The sequence below is a fragment of the Pelmatolapia mariae genome, linkage group LG9, assembly GCF_036321145.2.
Source record: "Pelmatolapia mariae isolate MD_Pm_ZW linkage group LG9, Pm_UMD_F_2, whole genome shotgun sequence".
Lineage (NCBI taxonomy): Eukaryota > Metazoa > Chordata > Actinopteri > Cichliformes > Cichlidae > Pelmatolapia > Pelmatolapia mariae.
Genome location: NC_086235.1, coordinates 6,399,851 through 6,421,222, shown reverse-complemented (window position 1 = coordinate 6,421,222; position 21,372 = coordinate 6,399,851). Strand labels below are relative to the sequence as shown.

At 41.7% G+C, this 21,372-nt stretch overlaps 2 protein-coding genes across 5 annotated transcripts; both read left to right on the top strand.

The window, feature by feature from the left end:
- On the top strand, positions 1–10,917 carry acot9.1 (acyl-CoA thioesterase 9, tandem duplicate 1). Of its 2 annotated transcripts, XM_063484479.1 has the most exons (16): positions 1–167; positions 1,766–1,869; positions 2,922–2,948; positions 3,359–3,404; positions 4,727–4,897; positions 5,403–5,440; positions 6,311–6,394; positions 6,484–6,587; positions 6,718–6,791; positions 7,454–7,521; positions 7,602–7,713; positions 7,810–7,900; positions 8,626–8,711; positions 8,808–8,895; positions 9,558–9,708; positions 10,332–10,917. In XM_063484479.1, exons 1-16 carry the CDS (start codon positions 154–156, stop codon positions 10,385–10,387), a joined length of 1,314 nt encoding a protein of 437 aa, XP_063340549.1. In that variant the 5' UTR covers positions 1–153; the 3' UTR covers positions 10,388–10,917. The 2 variants fall into 2 exon arrangements, with proteins under 2 accessions (XP_063340549.1, XP_063340550.1); XM_063484480.1 differs by lacking the exon at positions 2,922–2,948.
- Positions 10,918–11,528: 611 nt separating this feature from the next.
- Positions 11,529–19,847, top strand: LOC134634975 (pyruvate dehydrogenase E1 component subunit alpha, mitochondrial-like). 3 transcript variants are annotated; one of them, XM_063484490.1, is made up of 13 exons: positions 11,529–11,673; positions 12,917–12,937; positions 13,832–13,984; positions 15,412–15,477; positions 15,979–16,152; positions 16,287–16,413; positions 16,504–16,595; positions 16,686–16,778; positions 17,672–17,827; positions 18,138–18,209; positions 18,405–18,472; positions 18,556–18,664; positions 18,763–19,847. In XM_063484490.1, the coding sequence occupies exons 1-13, from the start codon at positions 11,614–11,616 to the stop codon at positions 18,925–18,927; spliced, it is 1,356 nt and encodes a 451-aa protein (XP_063340560.1). In that variant the 5' UTR covers positions 11,529–11,613; the 3' UTR covers positions 18,928–19,847. The 3 variants fall into 3 exon arrangements, with proteins under 3 accessions (XP_063340560.1, XP_063340558.1, XP_063340559.1); XM_063484488.1 differs by lacking the exon at positions 13,832–13,984; XM_063484489.1 differs by lacking the exons at positions 12,917–12,937; positions 13,832–13,984.
- The last annotated feature ends 1,525 nt before the right edge of the window (positions 19,848–21,372 follow it).

Below are 21,372 nucleotides of genomic sequence, written 5' to 3'. Positions count from 1 at the left end.
CGTGCCACCGCGGAAGCCGCCCCGCCGCCAGCTTGTCAACCCTCTTTCTCTCCTCAAGAGAAAACTGTGATTCTTCTTCTTTTCTCTCTCTTTTTTTCAGCCCACCCGCTTCGTTTGGACCCTCGAGGCCTCGGCTCTGTCATCCCGGTCAAAATGCTCTCACAGAGGTTAGTGACTTAAAAAAAGGCTCATGCACAACTGTCTCTGCGGCGTCCGCGCTGTTAACAAGTGACCTAAGTATAGCGGGGGAAGCGAAGCAGCGATAAACAGCGTTTTGTGATGAGGCTTTCTCTGTTATGACTTCAGTGGTGTGTAAATAAAGAGTGAGTAGTTAACCAGGCCCACAGAGGGCGGGGGTCTGTTTCCACGAAGGGTGTGTCTGCAGGAAATAAAGACAGAGAGAGCAAGTCAGGAGGCCTCACACAGGATAAACACCAAAGTTAAGTTATTACAGCTACACAGGCTAGTTCAGAAACCTCTACGCAGTTTAAACTCCTACATGCGCTTTATAAATAAGTAATAAGGTCAAAACGAAGTGCTTCACATGCATATTATACACATCATAATAATAAAAACAGAAATGGCCGAAACATTATCTGTTAAAATGTTTGATTTTAAAAAGACGTGAGTGCTAGTTCTTCGTTTCACCCTCCTCTGTCCCTCCAACCCTTTGCATGTCCTCCTTCACCACATCCATGAACGTCCTGTAAGGTCTTCCTCTTTTCCATCCTTTCTCCCCCTCTTCACATGTCCAAATACTCATCCTGAGTTGTGTCTCTAATTACTAATCATAACTAATCCCATTCATCCGGCTCACTCCCAGTGAGAATCTGAGCATCTTCAACTCCTCTTTCCATCGTTTTTGTCAGCACCACCGTCTCCAAACCACAGATCATAACAGGTCTCACTACCAGTTTACAAACCTTCCCTTTCTCTCTTGCTGCTTTCCTTCGGTGTGACTCTCATCTTCATCAGCTCCATCCTCCTTCAGCTCTCCTGTTTGCTGTCTGTTACAAGACTTGAGTGTAACATGAAGAGTAAAAATCAGTGAGACTTTGTAGTTATAAATAAAGTGGAAAATTAATGTAAAAAAGATTCAAGTTAAAGATGTAAAATCTGTAAGAAGAAGACTGAGAAAGACCAACGATATCAATAAAACTTCAGAGAGTGTTTTAAAAGATCCCAATGAAGAAAGCTGGAGGGCCTCAGGCAGGTCCTTCGACAGCCGAGGGGCACAGATGAAACCAAACAGAGATTCAGGGTTTCTTCTACACAGAGGAACTTTAGGTTAGGTCAGATTAGGTCAGAGTCAAAGAAGTAATCAGCGTTGTAATAAAGTTATTTTTAAATTCCTTTGTCAGAAGAGTTGTGCACCTTTTGTTATTCCAGTCATTCATGGACAGATTGCTGCTAATCCAGGTAACACAGACTCACTGACGTTACTGTTCATGATAACTGTAACGCAATCTAACAATAATAAAGATCATTGAATGTACTCTTATTTTTAAAATTGTATTTTAATCTCATAGAGATTACATTAAAAAAAGATGTTCAGAAAGTGGACATGTAGTAATGAGCTATAAATTTGACTAAGCTGCAGAGAGTCACGCTCCTCTCATGGGGGAGCGGTAACAGTCAGTCTGATCAGCTGTTCGGGATCTAAACCGCTCACACGCACGGCCTGAAATAGAGGGGGTTGGTGTGTGTGCCTGTAACAGGACTTGGTTATTTCAGTTTTTTTGTGTCATCATTGTGCTTGCTTCAGGTTTCTGCTGCTGCGATCGGCCGCGTGCTTCACGAGGAGGTCGTTCTGCACGGGAGGAGCGTTGAAGCAGGGCAAGCAGGGAAAGGCACCTGACATGATCGAGGGTAAGAAAGCAAACGCACTTCCTGTTTCACATCACCTGATTTAACAGCAAGAACACAGAGGGGTAAAGAGTGAACAAACACATGTCAAATCAGAGATGTGACGGAACATTTTACATACATGAAGCTAATATCAAGACAATGCAAATGTCATGTAATATGATGATTATCACGTCTATGATGAGTTCCTGTTGCCACCAGGTGGCGTTATGGCGGTTTAGAGGTCTCCAGGCTCTTAGCAATCAGCTGATGTTTGTGGCAGATTAGATATTTCTACATTTGAGTTATAGCAAATTCTTTTACATTTACAATGACACAACAAACCTTCAATGCAAACTCAAAAGTTTCACAATTACGCATTTGGGAGGTCTTTACATTGAAGTCACCAAAGTTTATTATTTTTATCACTCAATACACTTAAATTTAATGACCTAGTTGAGCTTAAAATTATATAAATTGTGAACAGAGCAGGACAACATGTATTAGGCCCAAGTATTCAGAGTTTGTTTCAAGTTTGTTTCTATTCTATTCTATTCTATTCTATTCTATTCTATTCTAAATCAATAGAGTAACATTTAGGAATAAGTGCGCAGAGGAAAGTAAAAGCTGTTTGTAACCGCAAAGGTTCACACAATTATGTAAAAATGAAAATCTGCCTCAAGGCCTGGAAAATGGAAATTTACCTTTAAAGATAAAAAGCCTCAGTTTCTTTAAGGTTTTCTCATAGAAGCTTTTTTGTGCATCCTGGGATGTTGGATTTGTGTACCTGGTTTCATAAAGGTTGATGAGAGATAGTGCTGCGACGCCATGAATATTTTCACCGGTTTTCAAGCATGTTAAGTGTGATTTACTTGTGTAAATGATAATAATAAACAAAGCAAGGCGCTAAATAGGACCTGCTGTATCCTTAGTGGAACAAAGTCCCTGCTGTATTCAGGACAGAAGTGTTTTCAGTTTGTACATTTGAGTTTATTCTGATTTGATCGCTGGTCTCCTCATGAGTCCGTCGTCCTCCTCTGAGCCCTGTGTGTTTAATCCTTTGTGTTTCTCCACAGGAAATCCACAGTTTCATGTGTCAAATGGTGCGTGTTGGTAAACCAAGACGAATCATAACTGCCTGAACTGATGAGCTTATTAATTGTCTTCTAATTTACTCTAATTACATTTTAACTCCTCCCTGCATGTTTCCCCCCACTGTCTCCTAACTGAAGTGCATATCATTTCAGCTTCTGCTGTTCAGCCTTTTGGTAGAGCTGCATTTTATGTTCAAAGACGTCTCTTCTGGCAGAAACAAACCTTCCTGTAGCAGGAAATCTCTCGTCTTCTTCCCTCTGTGGCACTCAGCTTCAGTTTTATGTTTTCTTGCTGTTCAGACGTTGCTGAGCTGCAAGTCTCCAATCACACTGTAAAAAAAAAAGTGCTATATTTAATGGCAGCCTTGAATCTCTAGTGTTCAGGTCTTTCATACATCTGATTCGTCTTCTGTTTTCAGTGCGAAACAGGCTGAGAGAAATCGTGGGAGCTTCCACAAACTGGAGGTAACTGGCATGCTTCACAAAATCATCTTCATTTACCTCATGCTGTCTGAAATAAGCTGTTTTAGCTCCTCCCCCTTTAAGCCACCTCAGGCTTCTGTGCCTTACATGAGTATGTTATTGTCATCCTCTCTCTGTGACATCATACAGACCCAACAGTAGAAAAAAACGGTCAAAAACCGTTTGCGTTTTTACACACAGACTGACCTCATTTTACAAACGTTGTGGTTAATATAAACATCAGCTGTTGTAACAGTGTAGTTACAACAGATTTACTTTAAATCTTAGTATGAATCCATTTCTGGTGAAATAAATCTGAAATAAAATCTGAAATAAATCTGTTTGTGACTCTCTGGCTGTAAAAGAATCAGCAGCTGGCCTCTCCTTAAAAATCACAGCATCGTTAATAATTTCTCAGCAAATGTTAAAAGCCGCCATTCAGTCAGCAGCCTTTGAATGCAGTAATAAGTTGTGCTTTCATAGTTACATTTTGGAAAGATTATCAAAAAGATATTTTTGATAATTTTGCTATCACAGAGTTACTTTTGAGCAGAGTTTGTTCATTTGCTTTGTGAAAAACTGTCTGGCTGGATACTTGAGATTTAGGTTTGTTCTGTTGTTACCTTTGGTAGAGGTCATTCAGTTTTGTCAGACAGCTTTAGTACTGTTAGAAGTTCCACAGGGTTCTGCTCTCGGACCCCAGATATTTTATATTTACATGCCAACACTCACTTAAATAATAATTTTAAAAAATCCTCAGCATCAGATGTTATTGTGTTGCAGATGACACACATATATATGACTCCCGTATTGTTCCTCTCTCATCTCATGTTACTCCTGTAATTTTATCAGTATATTAACTCTGCTGTAGAATCGTCTTTTTTCTGGTAAAGACACTTTGGAAAAAAAAAAAGTCTGATTATTTTTATCTGGAAGAATTTTGAAAAAACAACTAAATAATGTATTCATTTCCTCTCTGTTAGATTACTGCTGTTCACTCTTCAGTGCACAATTATTAAAACTTTTATCTTCCAAACCCCTACACACCTAAATCCAACCCTCACCTTCAGTATTTCTAACTGAAGTCTTAAAAATAAAGCTGACTGAGCTTATTTATTAGCAGTTAGATAACACATTTTTGCTGTTACCGTAATTAGTCCTTTGTTATTGCTTTTTTGCTTAGTAAATATTATAAAAGATAAATCTAAAAAAAATTGTTTAAAAATTGGGACAAAAACCAAATGAAATATATTTACATGAACAAATCCAAAGAGTCTATTTTTAACATGTTATATTTAGTGATGCGGTCTCGTTCTCGTCTGCAGCGACCATCAGCAGGCCATGGCGGAGCGTGTCTCACTGTCCTCCATGTTGGCCAAATCTCAGAACGAACTTCCTGCCAAGAGGATGAAGGACAGCTACCTGGAGGTCCACCTGCCCCTGGGCTCGGAGCCACAGCTCAGGGAGAAGTATCTGACCTACCACAACACCGTCAGGTAAACACACAGAAAGTGGAGACAGTAAAGTGAGTGAATCAGCAGTGTCTGGTGTTGGTGTCTGAAAGATGTCAGCTCAGCAGAGACCAACAGTACAGGAAAATCAAAGAGCTGCATCACAGTCTGATAAATCCATGTCTCTGCCATGTGAATGGTGATGGGTTCGGTTACATTCTTTGTATTGGATAAGCAGGAACCTCCAGAGCCAAAAGCTGCACTTCCTCTAATGGCCACTGGAGGCAGGCTCCAAAAATGAGTCAGTCCCCAAAAGACCCCTGTTTTAAAGTGTCTCTTTACAGTAGAAACAAACTTGTTTACAGCATGCTGCAAAAACTTCATAGCCACTGACTGTTTTTATGACTCGCCTGTTTAAATGCTTGAAATTGAACCCTGTGTTTGTGCGCAGTCATCAGAAAAATGAATGCAGCCTGCTCTCTGAGTAAATGTGATCCAGTACGTCTGTGCTTCAGTTTTGACCTTCTAACTGTTTTCTGTCTCGCTTCAGGTTTGGCAGAATCCTGGAGGACTTGGACAGTTTAGCAGGTACACAGCAGATTAGATGATGGGAAGCTTTACTCATTCAAGCACTAATTACACAGTTAGGTTCATTTATACTTGGGTACTGACATACGGACAGAATGTGTAGACTCAGCTTTTATTTGAGGGTATCCACATTCACACTGGATGAAACTGTTACAGGAGTGTTAAAATCTACAGTTTGGTACATCCTGTGAAAGAAAGAAAGCACTGCTGAACTCAGCAATGCCAAAAGTGGTGGATGATCGCAGAATCATTTTATGTTGAAGAGAAACCCCTTCACAACAGCCATCCGAGTGAATGATACTCTCCAGGAGGTCTATCAAATCTACTATAAAGAGAAGCGGGTGTGAAAGTAAATACTCCGGGTTCACTGCAAAGTGAAAGCCAGTCATAATCCTCAAGAATAGAGAGGCTAGATTGGACTAGACGGGACAGAAGGGGCCGAATGAATGCTGATGTGTTCAGAGACGTACTGTCTGCTCAAATCCAGCTAAATGCAGTCAAACCGATTGGGCGGCGTTTCATAATACAGATGGACAATGACCCAAAACATAGAGCCAAAGCAACCCATTCCTGAATGGACCAGTCAGTCACCTGATCTTAACCCAGCTGATCATGCATTTCAGCTGTTGAAGATTAAACTTACCAGCACAGGGTTTTCAACTAACTATTAGAAATTAACGTTTTGTTTTGAGTTATTTAACTTGTCCACCGAAATGAAGGGATTCAACCCACTGAATTAAAGCTGAAAGTCTGCATGTGGGTCATTTCAAATTCACTGTGGTGATGTAGAGAATCAAAATTAGAAAAACATTTTCTCTGTCCAAATATTTATGGACCTAACTGTAATTGCTCCTCTTCTTTCTTCCTCAGTCCTCATCTCTTACTCTCACACCTACAACTCAGAACTAAAGAGGTCTCCTCTGTCTATTGTCACCGCCCTGGTGGACAAAATCGGTAAGAATCTCTCAGGGTGATTGTACAATACATCACTCTGTTTTGTTTACCACTAATATCTTTGTGTGTGTGTGTCTGGTCTTGGTCAGACATGAGGCAGCACGTCATCTACCCCGACTGCGACATCAAGTTCACAGGTCATGTGACGTGGGTGGGGAAGTCATCCATTGAAGCCAAGATCCACATGTCACAGGTGGGCTCGCCTGACCTACTTACTCGACTATATGCACTATATACAAAGAGAGTAATTAAATGAAGAGTCTTAACCCTGTTAATGCTTGCTGGTGTTGTAAATAAAAACCAAATGTTTGTCTCTCCTGCAGTACCGTGACGGAGCGTACGCCTCCGTTCTGGATGCTACATTTGTCATGGTGGCCCGAGACCCAGGAAACAAGAGGTATTACAGCATCCTGTACAGTTCCAGTGCTTTTATTTTGAAAAAACAAGAGTTTAGGGAATCCAATTTCTAGACGTATCCCAGGGCCCTTTTTCTGAAAATCTGACATAGTTGTGATCAACAGAACCAAAAGTCATTTTATTTGCCTACAAAACACAGTTTGGGGGTTAATAGGATTAGAGTTACCCTGAAAGTAGCGCTATAGTTTCCATGTTACAGAGGCTGTTAGGGTCCAAGTGACATAAATCTGATCGACTCTCTGAGTGTCTTACCTCACAGAGATTTAAGAGTTATGATTAATAGCAAACTATGAGGGGCTCTCTGCCCAGGCCAGCACTGTATATCTGGAGTCTGTCCTCTGCTCGTGTGCTGTCTCTGTACCAAGTCACAAGAAATTTGTCTCAGGAGATTTTGAATTATTACATTTGTTTGTTTTGGCTCTCTGCATCAAGAAAAGACACTAGCATAGTGTTTTCATTGAGGATTAATTATGTGCACGGAAATCATTTTATTTCTCATTTCCTGTGCAGATTTATTTTTGCACAGAGCTTTGCTTCTCAGTCCTAAACGTGGCACGGTAAACTCATGGATGTGTTTCCTTCTTGTTTGTTTCTCTCATACTTATTTAACACTCTGTGTTTCTGCTTCTTTTCCCTTTTCAGGGCAGCGTTTGTAAATCCACTGAAGCCTGAAGGACCCGAGGAAGAACGACTCTTCCAGGAAGGAGAAGGTGAGAGCCGATGAAACAATCGCAGCTTTTATGAAGAGCTTAGTCTTTGCACGCTGATCTTTACGGTCACTCTCCTCCAGCTAACAAATCCCGCCGTGTGGAGCTGAGCACTGCGTCGCTGCTGAAGGTCGCTCCCACACAAGAGGAGAGGACAGTCGTTCACGGCCTTTTCCTCAACACCCTGGACACCAAGTACGACTGAAACATCACAGGATATTATGAGGATGTTATATTTGCTTCATATATTAAGATAAACTCAAATCTCTCTGGATGTTTCTGCTTTTGCAGCACTGTCAGTTTCCGCAGCAGAGTTCTGCCCCCAAACTCAGTGTGGATGGAAGATGCCAAACTGAAAGGACTGGAGATCTGCCATCCTCAGGTGAGAGGACGGTTTAATAATAAGAAGGAGAATTTATTTCTACACTGAGGTTCATTTTAGGCTGTGATTTTACAAATCTTGAATATATGCAAGGTGTGATTGAAAAGTCAGTTTACGTAATTTATTTCTGATCACTTTCCCATTGAAGATCATCTTCTCGTGCACCTCTAACTTGAATTCAGCCTTTTAAGTTATTCCCTGGAGATTTAACCGGGGAAATCGTAGCCTCTGGAGCTGTTTGTACCAAAGCAAGACAATCTGAGTCCACCCGATGTGCTGCTCTGTCATAGCCGGAGACTTGACTCTCTACATCAGCGATGTTCCTCCACATGAAAGACGGCTTATTTTGACCAACAGAAGTTTGAGGTTTGAAGTTTGTGGAGAAAATAAAGAGCGTACAGTGCAAAGCTCAGGACTCAGGAACACGACTTTTAAGGATTTCTGAAAATAGCAGCCATGCTGGAAGCTGTGTAGACATGAGGAGATGGTCTTGAAGGGGAGATTCCTAAAGCTTTTTGTAATCACACCTTATATATATATATGAACTCTTTACTTGGATATTTCTTTGAGTTGTGTTTGTTTTTTTCCTAAATACCAGCAGCTACATTTACATGGGGAAAATGGAACTTTTGTGGTTTCCAGTTTCATTTACGTTCCCAGTTTAAACCCTAAATTATTTCAGCTGGAAAACTTAAAAAACGTGTTTCTGTGTTTGTGTTGACCAGGAGAGGAACATCTTTAACAGGATATTTGGAGGTTTTCTGATGAGGAAAGCTTACGAGCTCGGCTGGGCCAACGCCTGCTCCTACGGGTGAGAGATTTAGACTAAGGGTGACTTTAAAGGGTTAAAGAAACATTAAAAAATAACTCTGTTGTAAATGTTGTTGCTCCTTGCCGTGTGTTGCAGGGGTTGTCGGCCGAGTCTGGTGGCTGTCGACGATATCCTCTTCCAGAAACCTGTGGAGATTGGATCTTTGCTGATGCTCTCATCGCAGGTCAGAGCGTTTTCGTTATAGGTGGACTACCTGTATGGTTTTCAGAGTTAGAGGCCAGCCAATGGAAAAAAAGGGAGGAGTTAGATAAAAAAAAGTGAAATATTTCACTCAGGAGCTGATGGAGACCAAAAATGGAGCTAAAGTAAAGTGATTGTCCATTAAGAGGAGTTCAAGATGATGTGTTGATTTGCTAACTTTTAACACCTACAAGCACTTTTTGTAAAAATTATGTCATAGGAACTAGATGTTTTTTTACATGTGTTTTTGTGACTGAAATTAGACCAAGAATGAAGATGTCATGAACTGAATTATTGAAGGTCACCTCCACTGCTCCATATTGTTATTCTTGGACTTTGCTAGAGAAGCTTTGCATGATTCAAAGTTGAAAATAATCCTTATTTTTCTGACACCTTGTAGCAGCCTCTCAGTTAATCCTGTCTCTAAAACTGACCTTTTTAGCCCCTCCTCCTTTAATCAAACTTTCCTCTGATTGGCTAAACAAGAATTAAGCAACACGTTTCTCTGTGTCCACCTTTAATATGAGCATCCAGCACTGGAACAGGAGACACGAGACAAGAAATAAGAAAAATAAATACATGAACAGGATAAATGATGTTTTAATGCCTTATTGTGCTTCAGCTGTTTGTGTCTTTGTTTTTCAGGTGTGTTACACTCAGGGGACGTACATCCAGGTCAGAGTTCACAGCGAGGTGTTTGACCCGCTGACCCGACAGCACAACACCACCAACATCTTCCACTTCACCTTCACTTCAGACCGCGACGTCCCCAACATCATGCCCAAGACTTATGGAGGTGAGCCGGTGCAGACAGGAAACAGTAAAAAAAAAAATCTGATTTATATACATGTCAGTAAGTTCCTTTCAAAATAAATCAAATAAACGTTCATGTTCAGTGCCGAAAGAAATCAACTTTTAAAAAGGTTGTTAAATGTTAATTTGGCTGCTGGTTGTTATGATCGTGCTTTCGTTGATCGGCACTTCTCGCTTTGACTCACTCTTTTCTACTGAGACATTTTCTGTGTCACGTCTCAAAAACTAGGAATAGTAGATGTTTTAGCAGAATTTTAGCTTTTTTTCAGATTTCCATGACAACCTGTTGCAATTTTATTACTCACTGGGTGCAGCGTATGCTGGCAGGTTAATCTACAGGTGACCCATGATGTTAGCTCCTCCACAGCCACTGAATAACTGCCAAACTTTAAAAACTTAAAAAAAAAAAATCCTGCACATAGAGTTAAAAATGCTGCTGAGTTTCACATCAAATGAAACACCTGGTCAGCCTACAAGCAGGTGAAACTGCCAGCTTTCAGAGAAAACATGATGTTTATCCTCTGACTAGTTCTGTATTCAAAGATCAAACTGAAAGGAAGGAGAACAGCTGTGTGTACTGATGTGGATGTTTTGTGTGTCTGACAGAGTCGATGCTGTACCTGGACGGAAAGAGACACTTCGACCAAACCGTGGCGTGCTGAGACGTCAAACTCACAACCTGAAGCCTTTCAGCATCCAAACGCCGAGCTCCAAGTGTTTCAGTGTTTATGAGAATAATGAATGAATGCGGTTCTACATGTTTTTATATCACGGTTTCTGAATTTTAAACAGCCCACACAGGCACTTTGTTTGAATTCTGTTGCTTCAGTCGATCTGGAGGTTTACAAATTGGTGTGTTTGGTGCACTACAGCAGAAGATGCTTTTTCCCAACATGTTTCTCTATTTTATACTCTTATCATTTTTCCCAGTTGTACCAGTCAGTGTTACGGCCTCTCAACTGTAGAAAATGAGGTAAACGCTCCAATCCTTCTCATCATAACCTCATTCACTTCCGACTCCTCTGTGTTACAATACAGCATGTTACATTTTTATATCTCACTGTTGCTTACACGCACAAACAGCTTTTCTTTTTTACACTTTATTCTGATGCTGCTGCAAAAAGAACAAGGGTGTCAATTATCTGGCCTTAACTGGTGTATTTACTCGAATGCAATAAAAAAGTTTTATTTATCTCGGTGTTACAGTTGTTCCTGTGTGTTTGTTTTTATTTCATTCTGTACAGCTGATGCTCGATCACTGGTTAATTTTGCCACATAAATATGAGACACCAACAGCTTTGCCTTGTTAACAAATAGCAGCGTTTCTTATTTTGACATGTTTAACCTCTTTGTTTGCAGTAAATAATGTTTGTGACAATGGCCTGATGTATATTACTTACCAACATTTCGGTAAAGATAACCACATATGAATGCTAGCTTTTTGTTGACCTTTATTTTCTGTTTGTTTACATCTATGATCTATAAAGGGCACAGCTAAGGAAACCTCAAAACAGGGTCAAAGCAAGAAAAATAACCAAATTTTTGGCTTTCAAAATAAACTCTGTTATTAAAAAAATAATTTCCCAAACAAAATAAATAAAATAATGAACTATTTATTTAATCCATCGTTGAGTGGAGGCTACAGGTCGAGACAGAGTTTAAAATTTATTACTAACGTTTAAATTGTTAAAAGAAGTTACGATAATTAGCGATTAAATATAATAGTGGGGTGTAAACACGGCTCTCTAGTTGTCGTCTAGCTATAAATACCGAGCGGAACCAATGTTGTGTGGGACTATAGGAGTCGGCGCCGTTTTCTGCTCGGACGCTAACACGGAGCATCCTTCGTTAATCCTCTCCGGGCTCCGGTCGTCTCCGTGTGTATAGCATGAAAACCATGTTAGCCATTATCTCTAACGCTCTGTGCAGGATGACCGGCAGGAATGCGGTGAGTTTTCGGGGGTTGGTGTGGACACGGAGGCCTTGTTGTGTGCCGGGGCCGGTCCGCGCTAACTATTAGCTCGCCTTGTACTGTTTAGCTTGGAGGGGGGCTGACCTTGTTAGCGGCAGCTAACATTAGCACTGGTGGCTGGTTTGAGTTCTTATTTGCAGTTTGCATGTTGTGGTGAAAGAATGGGTAATTCATGCTCTCATGTGATTGGCTGACTGGAAGGAAGCATGCATGAATGCAGTGACATGGCTACAGTCGGGGTGCTAGCTCTTTACCTCTCTCTAACCCTGAATATGTTATGCCTCTGGTGGTCTGCCTTCCTCACACAGCACGGAGAGCTTGTACTGCCACGCAGGCGCTGATGTGATCTATACCGACCAGCATGGACGCTTAAACACGGAAGGCGGGTGGACAAAATATTAGGAACATATTTTAAATGCAGTATTGGGGCTTCTGAGTGCATCATGCAAATGTAAACCTCTCACTTTGCTCTCAGGTGTGCTACCTCCAGTGTTTGTCTCTAAAACGTTTATATGAGCATGGTGCACGTTTTGAGAAAGTAGTCACACTATTGCATGCTTAAAAAAAAAAAATACATACGTATAAATGTGCAGAGCCGTGTACGGTAAAGACAATCGCGTAGGTTAAAGAAGTATGTTCATCGTACAAATCCAGAGGTGACTTTTATCATTGCTTACCATGGTGATCTAGCCACCGTCCTAACATTGAAAGCTCTGACTATAAGCTGAAGAGAGCTAAATAAGACATTAATATGGCTTCATAGTACACTTCTTTTAGTTTCCCATGCTCAAATATAAACTTTTAGATGACATGAGATGTAAACAGGATGCTAGACTTCCTTTGTGGTCCAAAATCAGGCCAATCAAGAGATGCTGGGTCAGTTTAAAACACATCAGCGCCTCCCTGTGGGTCAGTAGGACTGGCAGCAGCATGTCGAGTGTTTGTCCTGGTGCATCATTTCCAGAAGCTTCCTACAGGCACTGCTTTACTAATCATATCATCCAGAATGAGACAAAGAAAAAGCTGAAAATGCCTCAGTCCAGTCTCACGCTTGCCTGTGGGAATCCTGTTCCCTTTTCCGCTGGTGCTCACTCCTACCCTCCAGCCTCCCTGCTGTTTTTATTCACACACAAACTCACTCAAAGACTCCCCATTCATTTTTTTGCTTCTCTCCCTCCTCTCCCTCCTCTCCCACCTCTCCCCGTCGCCTGAACCCTAGGGAGCCCAAACAGTGTCTGAGGTAAGCAGCTGCTGATGTTTGTCTGCAGTCTCCGTCCTGCTCTGATGATGGTAGCAGTGGTGGTGGTTCCCAGGGAGCTAACTGAAGTGCAGCTAAAAGAAATCGCTGTAGAGTTTGCAATGATTCTCCTCATTGGTGTGGAGTGTTTGTAGTTCTTCATATTCCTTAAGTTTTTTTTTTTTTTTCATTCATTCCACACTTGTCTGCTGTTTATTTCCCAACACATTCATTTCACACTGGTACAACATTAAGCTGAATTTTCAGCACCTAAATAAACGGGTATCACTTCCCCCCCAGATTTGGGTAGCCGTGAATCAACTTTGAGTTGTTACGAAAACCAAAAAAGTTATCTTAAACCTGCCAAAATAACAAATGTCAGGGTTCATTTATGATTAATGTTATGTTTATTAATAACATTAATAATAAAATAAAAATCAATCCTGAAATAATAAAATTAAAATGACTTGTAAGACACTAATGCATCAATTAAATTAAGAGATAAAATGAGTAATGCTTGATAATGTGCATTTAAAAAGGCAAAATAACATATTTTAAAAGCAATTTCATAAAATGTTCTTATTTGTTCTTAAGCTGCAAAGATGTTCATTAACAATGATTGAAAAACAGCTATAAAGCCTCTAATCTACATAAATGGCTTGTCTGGTACTAAAGTGATTAATCTGGGATTCCAGACGTTGTGCTTGTGTGAAATGCGAGGTGTTGTGTGAACACGTTGGGCTGGTTTCAGTCTGTGTCCCCCTCTGTGTGTCTCATGTTTTAGACTCCACCTGTCATGTCTGTCTTTGTCTAGCTACAGCTCCTCTCTCACCTGTAGAGCTCCACTGGGCGTGCTCTGTGCTCTGGTCTGATTGGTTGGCTCCTTTTGTTCCCCAGCTACTGACTGACCTGTCAGAGTTTGTTGATCTAACGTCGCCGGCGGCGCCCGCCTCTGCACAGACCCAGCGGCTTCCACCTAAACCGCCTCCAACAGCAGTCAGTACTAGAGCAGCGTCTGCGCTGTTAGTTAGCGGCTGTGCTGACAGACCAGTAAGGACTCGTGAAGCTTCCTCCATGTCTGCTGCCTGCTCACTAACAGGGCCGGGGAACCTAACCAGAGCTGCTGCATGGATGGATACGTCTGAATTAAGCACAAATGACCCTTTATAGATCAGTCTGTTCTGTCTCTGGGTCAGTTATGAATGCACCGACATGTCTCGTTAATGCTGCACTCAGTGCAGTGCAAAGCAGGGAGATTTCTTTGATCCCCAAAATGAGGTGGGGGGGAAGATCAGCTGTTTCTTATTTTAAACATGGTTACGTGTCCAGAATTTCATAACTGGTGCATTCCCAGTCAAAATGATTCCATATATTGTGGGAGGTGTGTTTTCCTTTGTTTTTAAATGGCTCTGGGACCATCTGGTAACTGTTTTATGGGTTAATTGTCAAACAAGGGCTTCTACTAACTCTACTTCTCCTGATCTATAAATCTGTCCCATATCTTTGATCATTTGATTATAAAAGTCAGAAAATTACCTAGAAAACTTAAATCAATTACAGCTCTTGGCAAGGTAGAAACTGACGCTTTCGTCATTACAATGATCAATTTATTAGAACTATTTTTTTCTTTCTCTTGGTCTTTAAGTGTTAAATCCTACGTGCACATTATACTTTCATGAGCTAAAATGATCCCAAACTGGCGCTCCTTGTTGGGCCCATCCACACCAGGTCTGCTGTGTGCAAACTGTGGAACAGCACTGCAGCCGGTTAATGACTTCTATCAGAGTTGTGTTTATGTTTGTGAAGACGGGAGGAAGTGCCACCTCGCGGGTCTGGTCACTGTGAGAGATTACTAAATTGATATTAAAACCACAAGGAAAGAAATTTAGCATTTGGACAGTTCTGCCAATTTTTTTTTTTTGTGGGCAACCTCACCAAAATATTTCACCTCTTCATTCACCTGAAGAGGTGACCGTGCACGTTAACATGACTGATCTGTGTACAGTAAAGGCAGCAATGGTTATGTGCAAATATGCAGCTTGCAGGGCTGCAGCTGAGCACAGCTTTGAGTAATTGTTTTGTCTGTAAAATATCAGATCATAGAAATGCCTCTAAGGTTCTTATTAAAGAACCAAATTACCTTTATTAATAAGCTCTGTGTCCATCGGTGCACACGTGGTGCAGGACAAAAGAGGAGTCTCTATCAGACTGTTAAAGGGCCTGTTCAGTAAAAACCACAGTGTATTATTGGACTGGGTTTGTTCTCCCTCCCTGTTACTGACCTCCACAGTGTCACAGATTACTGAAGGTTAGTGTGTGTGAACCACCTGATCCCACTAACCCCTCCTTGCTCCTCCCCCTGCTCTGACGAGGAGGGCAGCACTGCTCAGTGTGGAAGACCTGTGACCGCTTTAAGTCGTGTTGTGATGCTGCAGTGATGGAAAACACTGTTTCAGTTGGTTGTGTTTGTGTTCCAGGGAGCCAGAGTTGTTGTCTCCCGCTCCTTCGCTGACTTCACTCCCCAGGCGACCTTTGACATCAAGGTGGGCACAAACGAGAATCACTAATGGCAACCACAGACTGAAGGAAGGGGATTTTTACCCCCATAAAGCTGCAATCAGTTAAACATCTTAGTCAATACTGAATGTAGCTCAGAAGAACGTAAAATAAAAATGGCAAGATGAAACTAATCAGGGTTAATGCACAAACAGTCCTTTCAGATAAAATATCGTGGCTATATTTGTAAAGTTCATTCTGCTGTCAAACTCTGAATCAAATCACATCAGCAGTAGTTTCAGTGTCATGATCATCAGCACAAGTCCACTCAGGGATCTGTATTCTGGCCTGACGAAAGACTACAGGAGGCTCAGCACTGTTGACGGATTCAGCAGTAAATTAATAAATGTGCTAATCTTTGGTTCAGGTTTGGATTTGTGTAGTTTATTAAACACAACTTCACTCAATTGTGGACCAGAAATGTAAAATCTTTGGTTTGGTGTTCTTCTCCAGTTTGTGGTGTTTTTATGTTTTTGTTTTTGGTGTAGAAATGCGACCTGCACCGCCTGGAGGAGGGCCCCCCGGTGAAGGCAGAGCTGACGAGGGAGCAGGGCCTGCAGTATTACCGCACCATGCAGACGGTGAGGCGCATGGAGCTCAAAGCTGACCAGCTCTACAAGCAGAAGATCATCAGAGGCTTCTGTCACCTGTACGACGGACAGGTATCAGCGCCTGCAGGCCAGGAACACAATCCAAATCTCAGTGCATGAAGTAATGCAAGAACATTTAGACAAAACCAAAACAAACATCAGTTTGTGAGTGTGGTGAAATGCAGAACATGTGGTTTCTCCTGCAGGAAGCGTGTGCTGCAGGCATCGAGGGTGCCATCAACCCATCGGATCACCTGATCACTGCGTACCGCGCCCACGGGTACACGTACACCCGCGGCGTCTCTCTTAAAGAGATCCTCGCCGAGCTCACAGGTGAGAGCGAGAGGAAGGTATTACAGTCTGAACATGTGCACGTCTGAAGTGGATCTTAGTCTCATCTTCACTTTTATTTGTGCTGCTTAGGTCGTAGAGGGGGCGTGGCCAAAGGGAAAGGGGGCTCGATGCACATGTACGCTCCACATTTCTATGGAGGCAACGGCATCGTGGGCGCACAGGTAAGCACATTTAAAAAGCCTCTCACACCTGCACGTCTCCATAGTTAAACACTCATTACAGTTTCAGTAACTCACCTGTGAACTGTGCAGGTACCTTTGGGAGCAGGCATCGCTCTCGCCTGCCAGTACCAAGGCAACAACCAAGTGTGCGTTACGCTCTATGGAGACGGGGCAGCCAATCAGGTAAGATTTAAAAAAACAAACAAAAAAAATAACTATATGTCCTTGTAGGTTGGAGTTGGAATAAGGAAAGGCTGATCTCACCCTCACTCCCTTTTATCCATTTAAGAAATATCACTAAACTCATGACTGTCTCAAAGTGAGCTGGAGAGGCTGCTGCAGCTCATTACAGTTGAGCTACTGTTTTAAAAACAAACAAACTAAACGAAGCCCCTGAAATAGCAGATTGAAGAAAATCTGACTTTGGTCATTTAATAGTTCATCTACTACCCGAGTATCTGGTGTAGTGTGACTGGCAGTAGGGCCGGTCTTTAAAGTTGTAAAACGTATGAGAACAAAGTAAAATGTTCAGAATTGATGCACTCCGTCATATTTTCCAAAGCCTTTCAGACGGCCGACTGGAGTTTGCTGAGCTGACTCTGGCCCCTATGCCTCGTGTTTGACTGATTTAAAGGAATCTATTAATATCCACCAATCTGTCCAAAATGCTGCTAAAAGGCTTTTAACGCACACTCTTACATATCAGTTGGGTATAAATAGTTTAACATCTTTATTCTTATTTTCTTGGCTTCACGAGGTGACGCCACCACTGCATTTTCATTCTACGTCACCCCTGTTCTCCAAACCGGACCCTTGGAGCCACAGTTTTCTTGTGCCCGTCTGAAAACTGAGGCTGATTATGTGCGCTCCAACCTTTAGCGCCAAAACTGTGGAACAGCTTTCCCCCCTCTGCAGTTTAAACTGTATCTGTCATCAGACAGGCATTTGGGTGGACAGGCGTGCGTCTTGTGTTCTGCGTTGTTTACGTGATTCAGCTGTGTGCTTTTAATACCTCTGTAAAGCACTTTGTGACTGGTTCTTGTCATTTGACCTCAACTCCTCTCTGATCCAATCAGGGCCAGCTCTTTGAGTCTTACAACATGGCCGCTCTGTGGAAGCTGCCGTGCATCTTCATCTGCGAGAACAACAAGTACGGCATGGGGACATCGGTGGAGAGAGCTGCAGCCAGCACCGACTACTACAAGAGGGGAGACTTCATACCTGGACTCAGAGTGAGACACTAACACATTAAAGCTGCAGGGCGGGGTTAAACATGGCGGGTAAATGTGCCGGTCCTGGGCAGCGGCTGCAGTGTGTCTGATGACTGTATACTGCCGCTGACCCGTTTGGACCCAGACTATAACAGGAAGAGGCTGAGAGTCTGTCCTGGCAGTTGCAGGTGTGAGCATGCATACAGCTGTCTGATGCTCATGTATGATACTGCGCACAAACACACTGGAACGTTCCAGGTGTTGCTGCGGGGGTCGCTTCAGTGTGCGTAGAGGTGTGCCAATGGTCAGGTTTCTCTCTGCTCTCCTGCAGGTGGATGGGATGGATGTCCTGTGCGTCAGAGAGGCCACACAGTTTGCTGCAGATCACTGCAGAGCTGGAAAGGTGAGGGTTTGTTTTTTAAATTTATGTATTTTTTAAAAAATCTAATCTTTGTGCGGCACTCATTTATATATGTGAAGGTCCATGGACACCACGGGCTTTAATTTTGAAGGGTTCTCGTGGTGGAGAGTTTCCTGTAGGAGCTGTAGGGCTCTAATCTTTCAGAGCAGCGATGTGAAGCAGCACTTTGTGTTTCAGGGTCCCATCGTAATGGAGCTGGAGACCTACCGTTATCATGGACACAGCATGAGTGACCCAGGTGTCAGGTGAGTTACTTCTCTAAGTCTGGATTTTCCGGACCCTGGGAGAGTTGTGATTTTTCTGAGTAATTTGGTTTGACCTCCTGCAGCTACCGTACCCGCGAGGAGATTCAGGAGGTCCGCAGTAAGAGCGACCCCATCTCCATGCTGAAGGAGCGCATGCTCAGCCACAACATGGCGTCTGTAGAGGAGTTCAAGGTGAGGGCGTCCAGACGGCAGTGATGCATTCACAGCTTCAAACCTTTTTAAATGTTGGCAGCTGCAGGGATTACAGCACCTGATTTCTCTCCCATCAGGAAATCGACATCGAGATCCGTAAGCAGGTGGAGGAGGCGACTCAGTTCGCCACCTCGGACCCGGAGCCGCCGCTGGAAGAGTTATGCAACCACATCTTCTCCAACAACCCGCCGCTGGAGGTGCGCGGGACAAACCCCTGGTCCAAGCTCAAGTCTGTCAGCTAGACTCGGACCACACACTCCAACCTTTATCCCTCACACATTCAGCACCTTCCCTCTCGACTTTAGGTCTCAGCACCTTCACAGGACTTTGAGGTTTTTACTTGAAACCTGTCAGTGTTATTTATTTATAGTTTACTGTATAACTGTGAGATATTATTCGTGGTGGAGACAGAGGTGTTGGACAGGATAAACATGCTGCACTGTAAACGCACAAATCCCAACATCTGACATGGAAACGTGTCCGTTAGAAACCTTCTCCATGTTTATCCTGCATTTTAAACTCTTAGGAGATTTTTAAATGTTCCAAACTTGTGTAGATATTCCCTCAGAAGTGTGACTTTAAACTTGAGAAATGCATATGTGATGGATTTTTCTGGTAGTAAATGTGTTCTTAATGAGGAGTCGCAGCCTGAGCTTCATCCCAGAGCAGTCCTCATCTGAAGCAGGCCCGGTGTCCAGGATAAGGACACGATATTAATGTATGTAACCATAAAATGGCTCTAAAATGTGTTTATAAGCTGAAGATGAAAGCAAGACTTCAGACACACTCACTATCTGCACACTGAGGTCTGCAGGATCTTTTAGGAATGTTTTCTTTTCTTTTCCATAGATGTGATTGGTTTTTCCAACCAAACAGTAAAATGACCTTTTCTGCCCCTTTTTAAAAGATGAATAAATAAAAATAATAATAATCGAGCTGCTTGACGAGACAAACATCCGGACTTGTGTGGGGAAACTGAAGCTGGCAACTGGATGCACTACATTTGAGACTTTCTGGGCACTTTATGAATTTAAAGGAGTCTGTTATAAGATCTTTCCTCTGTGTTCTTTAAAGTTTATTGTATCTGAGCCTGTACAGTATAAAGCTTTCTTATTTACCTGTCTGAATGGTGGAAACTGAAATAAAACAACTTTAAAGCAAAGTGGAAACGTGATGTGTTTGAATCACATTTTATTTGCTCAGCTGTCAAATGTGGTTACAAAGTAATGCTTCAAATATGACTCAATAGTTGATCAAACTAAAGGAAAGCCATGAGCTGTGTTCAGTTGTTCCATCCTCAACCACTAGATGTCACTATCAGGCTAAACTGCTCAAAACTAAAAATTTATTTATTTTTTTCATTTTAATTAGAGTACAATTGTCCCCCGGCTTTATGCTGGTTTATTGTCAGCTTCATGATATAAAAAGGTACATGTCTGGACTTTTTATCCCTTCTATTGTCGCTTTATTAAAGCTTTATGAACGAAATTCATGCTCGACTCCGACAAACATTAAATGCTGTAAATTTAAACCACTGAAAAGGTGTCACAGAAGAAAACGGAAAAAACTGACAAAAGTATTCAAAACTGGATTTTTGTAGCGACGCACAGCTTTAAGGAAACGATGCGGTGAATCCAGGAGTACGTTCATGAGGTTCTTTGTGTTGATGTTTGTTTTTGGTTATTGTGTAGTTTTTGATCTCGTTTTGTGTACTTCAGAAGTCATTTTCCTTTCTCTGCTCGTGTTTCTCGTCCTTGTGAGAATTTCATATATTATATGTATATTTTGAGTGGTTTATGGTCACTGCATAGTTTTGGTCAGTGTTGATTTGTATTTTTTTCTGGTAATTTGGCATTTCATAGGTTTTCACACAATTATGTTGTCCTGGAGCTTTTTTTTAGTGGTTTATTTATTTTGTGGTTCACTACAGTATAGTTGGAATAACTATAGGGGCTGTTTGTGGACATTTAGCAGGTTTTTGTGGTCAGAGTATTTCTGAGGGTGGTTTTGTGCACATGTATATTTTTATGGTAATTTGTTTCATGTCTGGGTCATTTGTGACTGTTTTGGACATTTTGTAGTAATTTTGCGGCTGCTGGTGTATCACTTTGAATGTGTTTACTGATTTTGCATATTTGACATTTGTTGTCATTTAGAGTAGTTTTGTGGTTATTTTGTTTACATTTGGCTGCTTTGTGGTTATTTTTACATCTTTTGATGCAATTTGCCATGTTATTGTTGGATTGTCATCATTTTGCAGGTTTTTTATTTGTATTTTGTGTACTTTGTGATGGGTTTTTATGGGGTTACGAGGCTTATTTTGGATAGTTTGTGGTCATTTCGAATATCTTTGGGATACTTTTTGTATTTTGTGCTACTTTTTATGTTTTGTGGTCATGTAGCTCGTTGTTCGATAATTTAAAGTAATTTTGCATATTTTGGGGGTAATATTTTGTATTTTACGCTACTGCTTCGTGTTTTGGGTTCTCGTGGCTTAATTTCTGGGTCGTTTAAGGTCGTTTTACATACTTTCTGTGATTGTGTGAGGCACTTTGGCGCCACACTGTTAGGCTTTATCGGTAAAAATAATCATTAAAAAAACAACACCGCCTTTGTGATGAATCGCAGACTGTTTATTCATAAGTTCAGATACGTGCTCGTTCACTCTTTTATTACCTAAGTGAGAA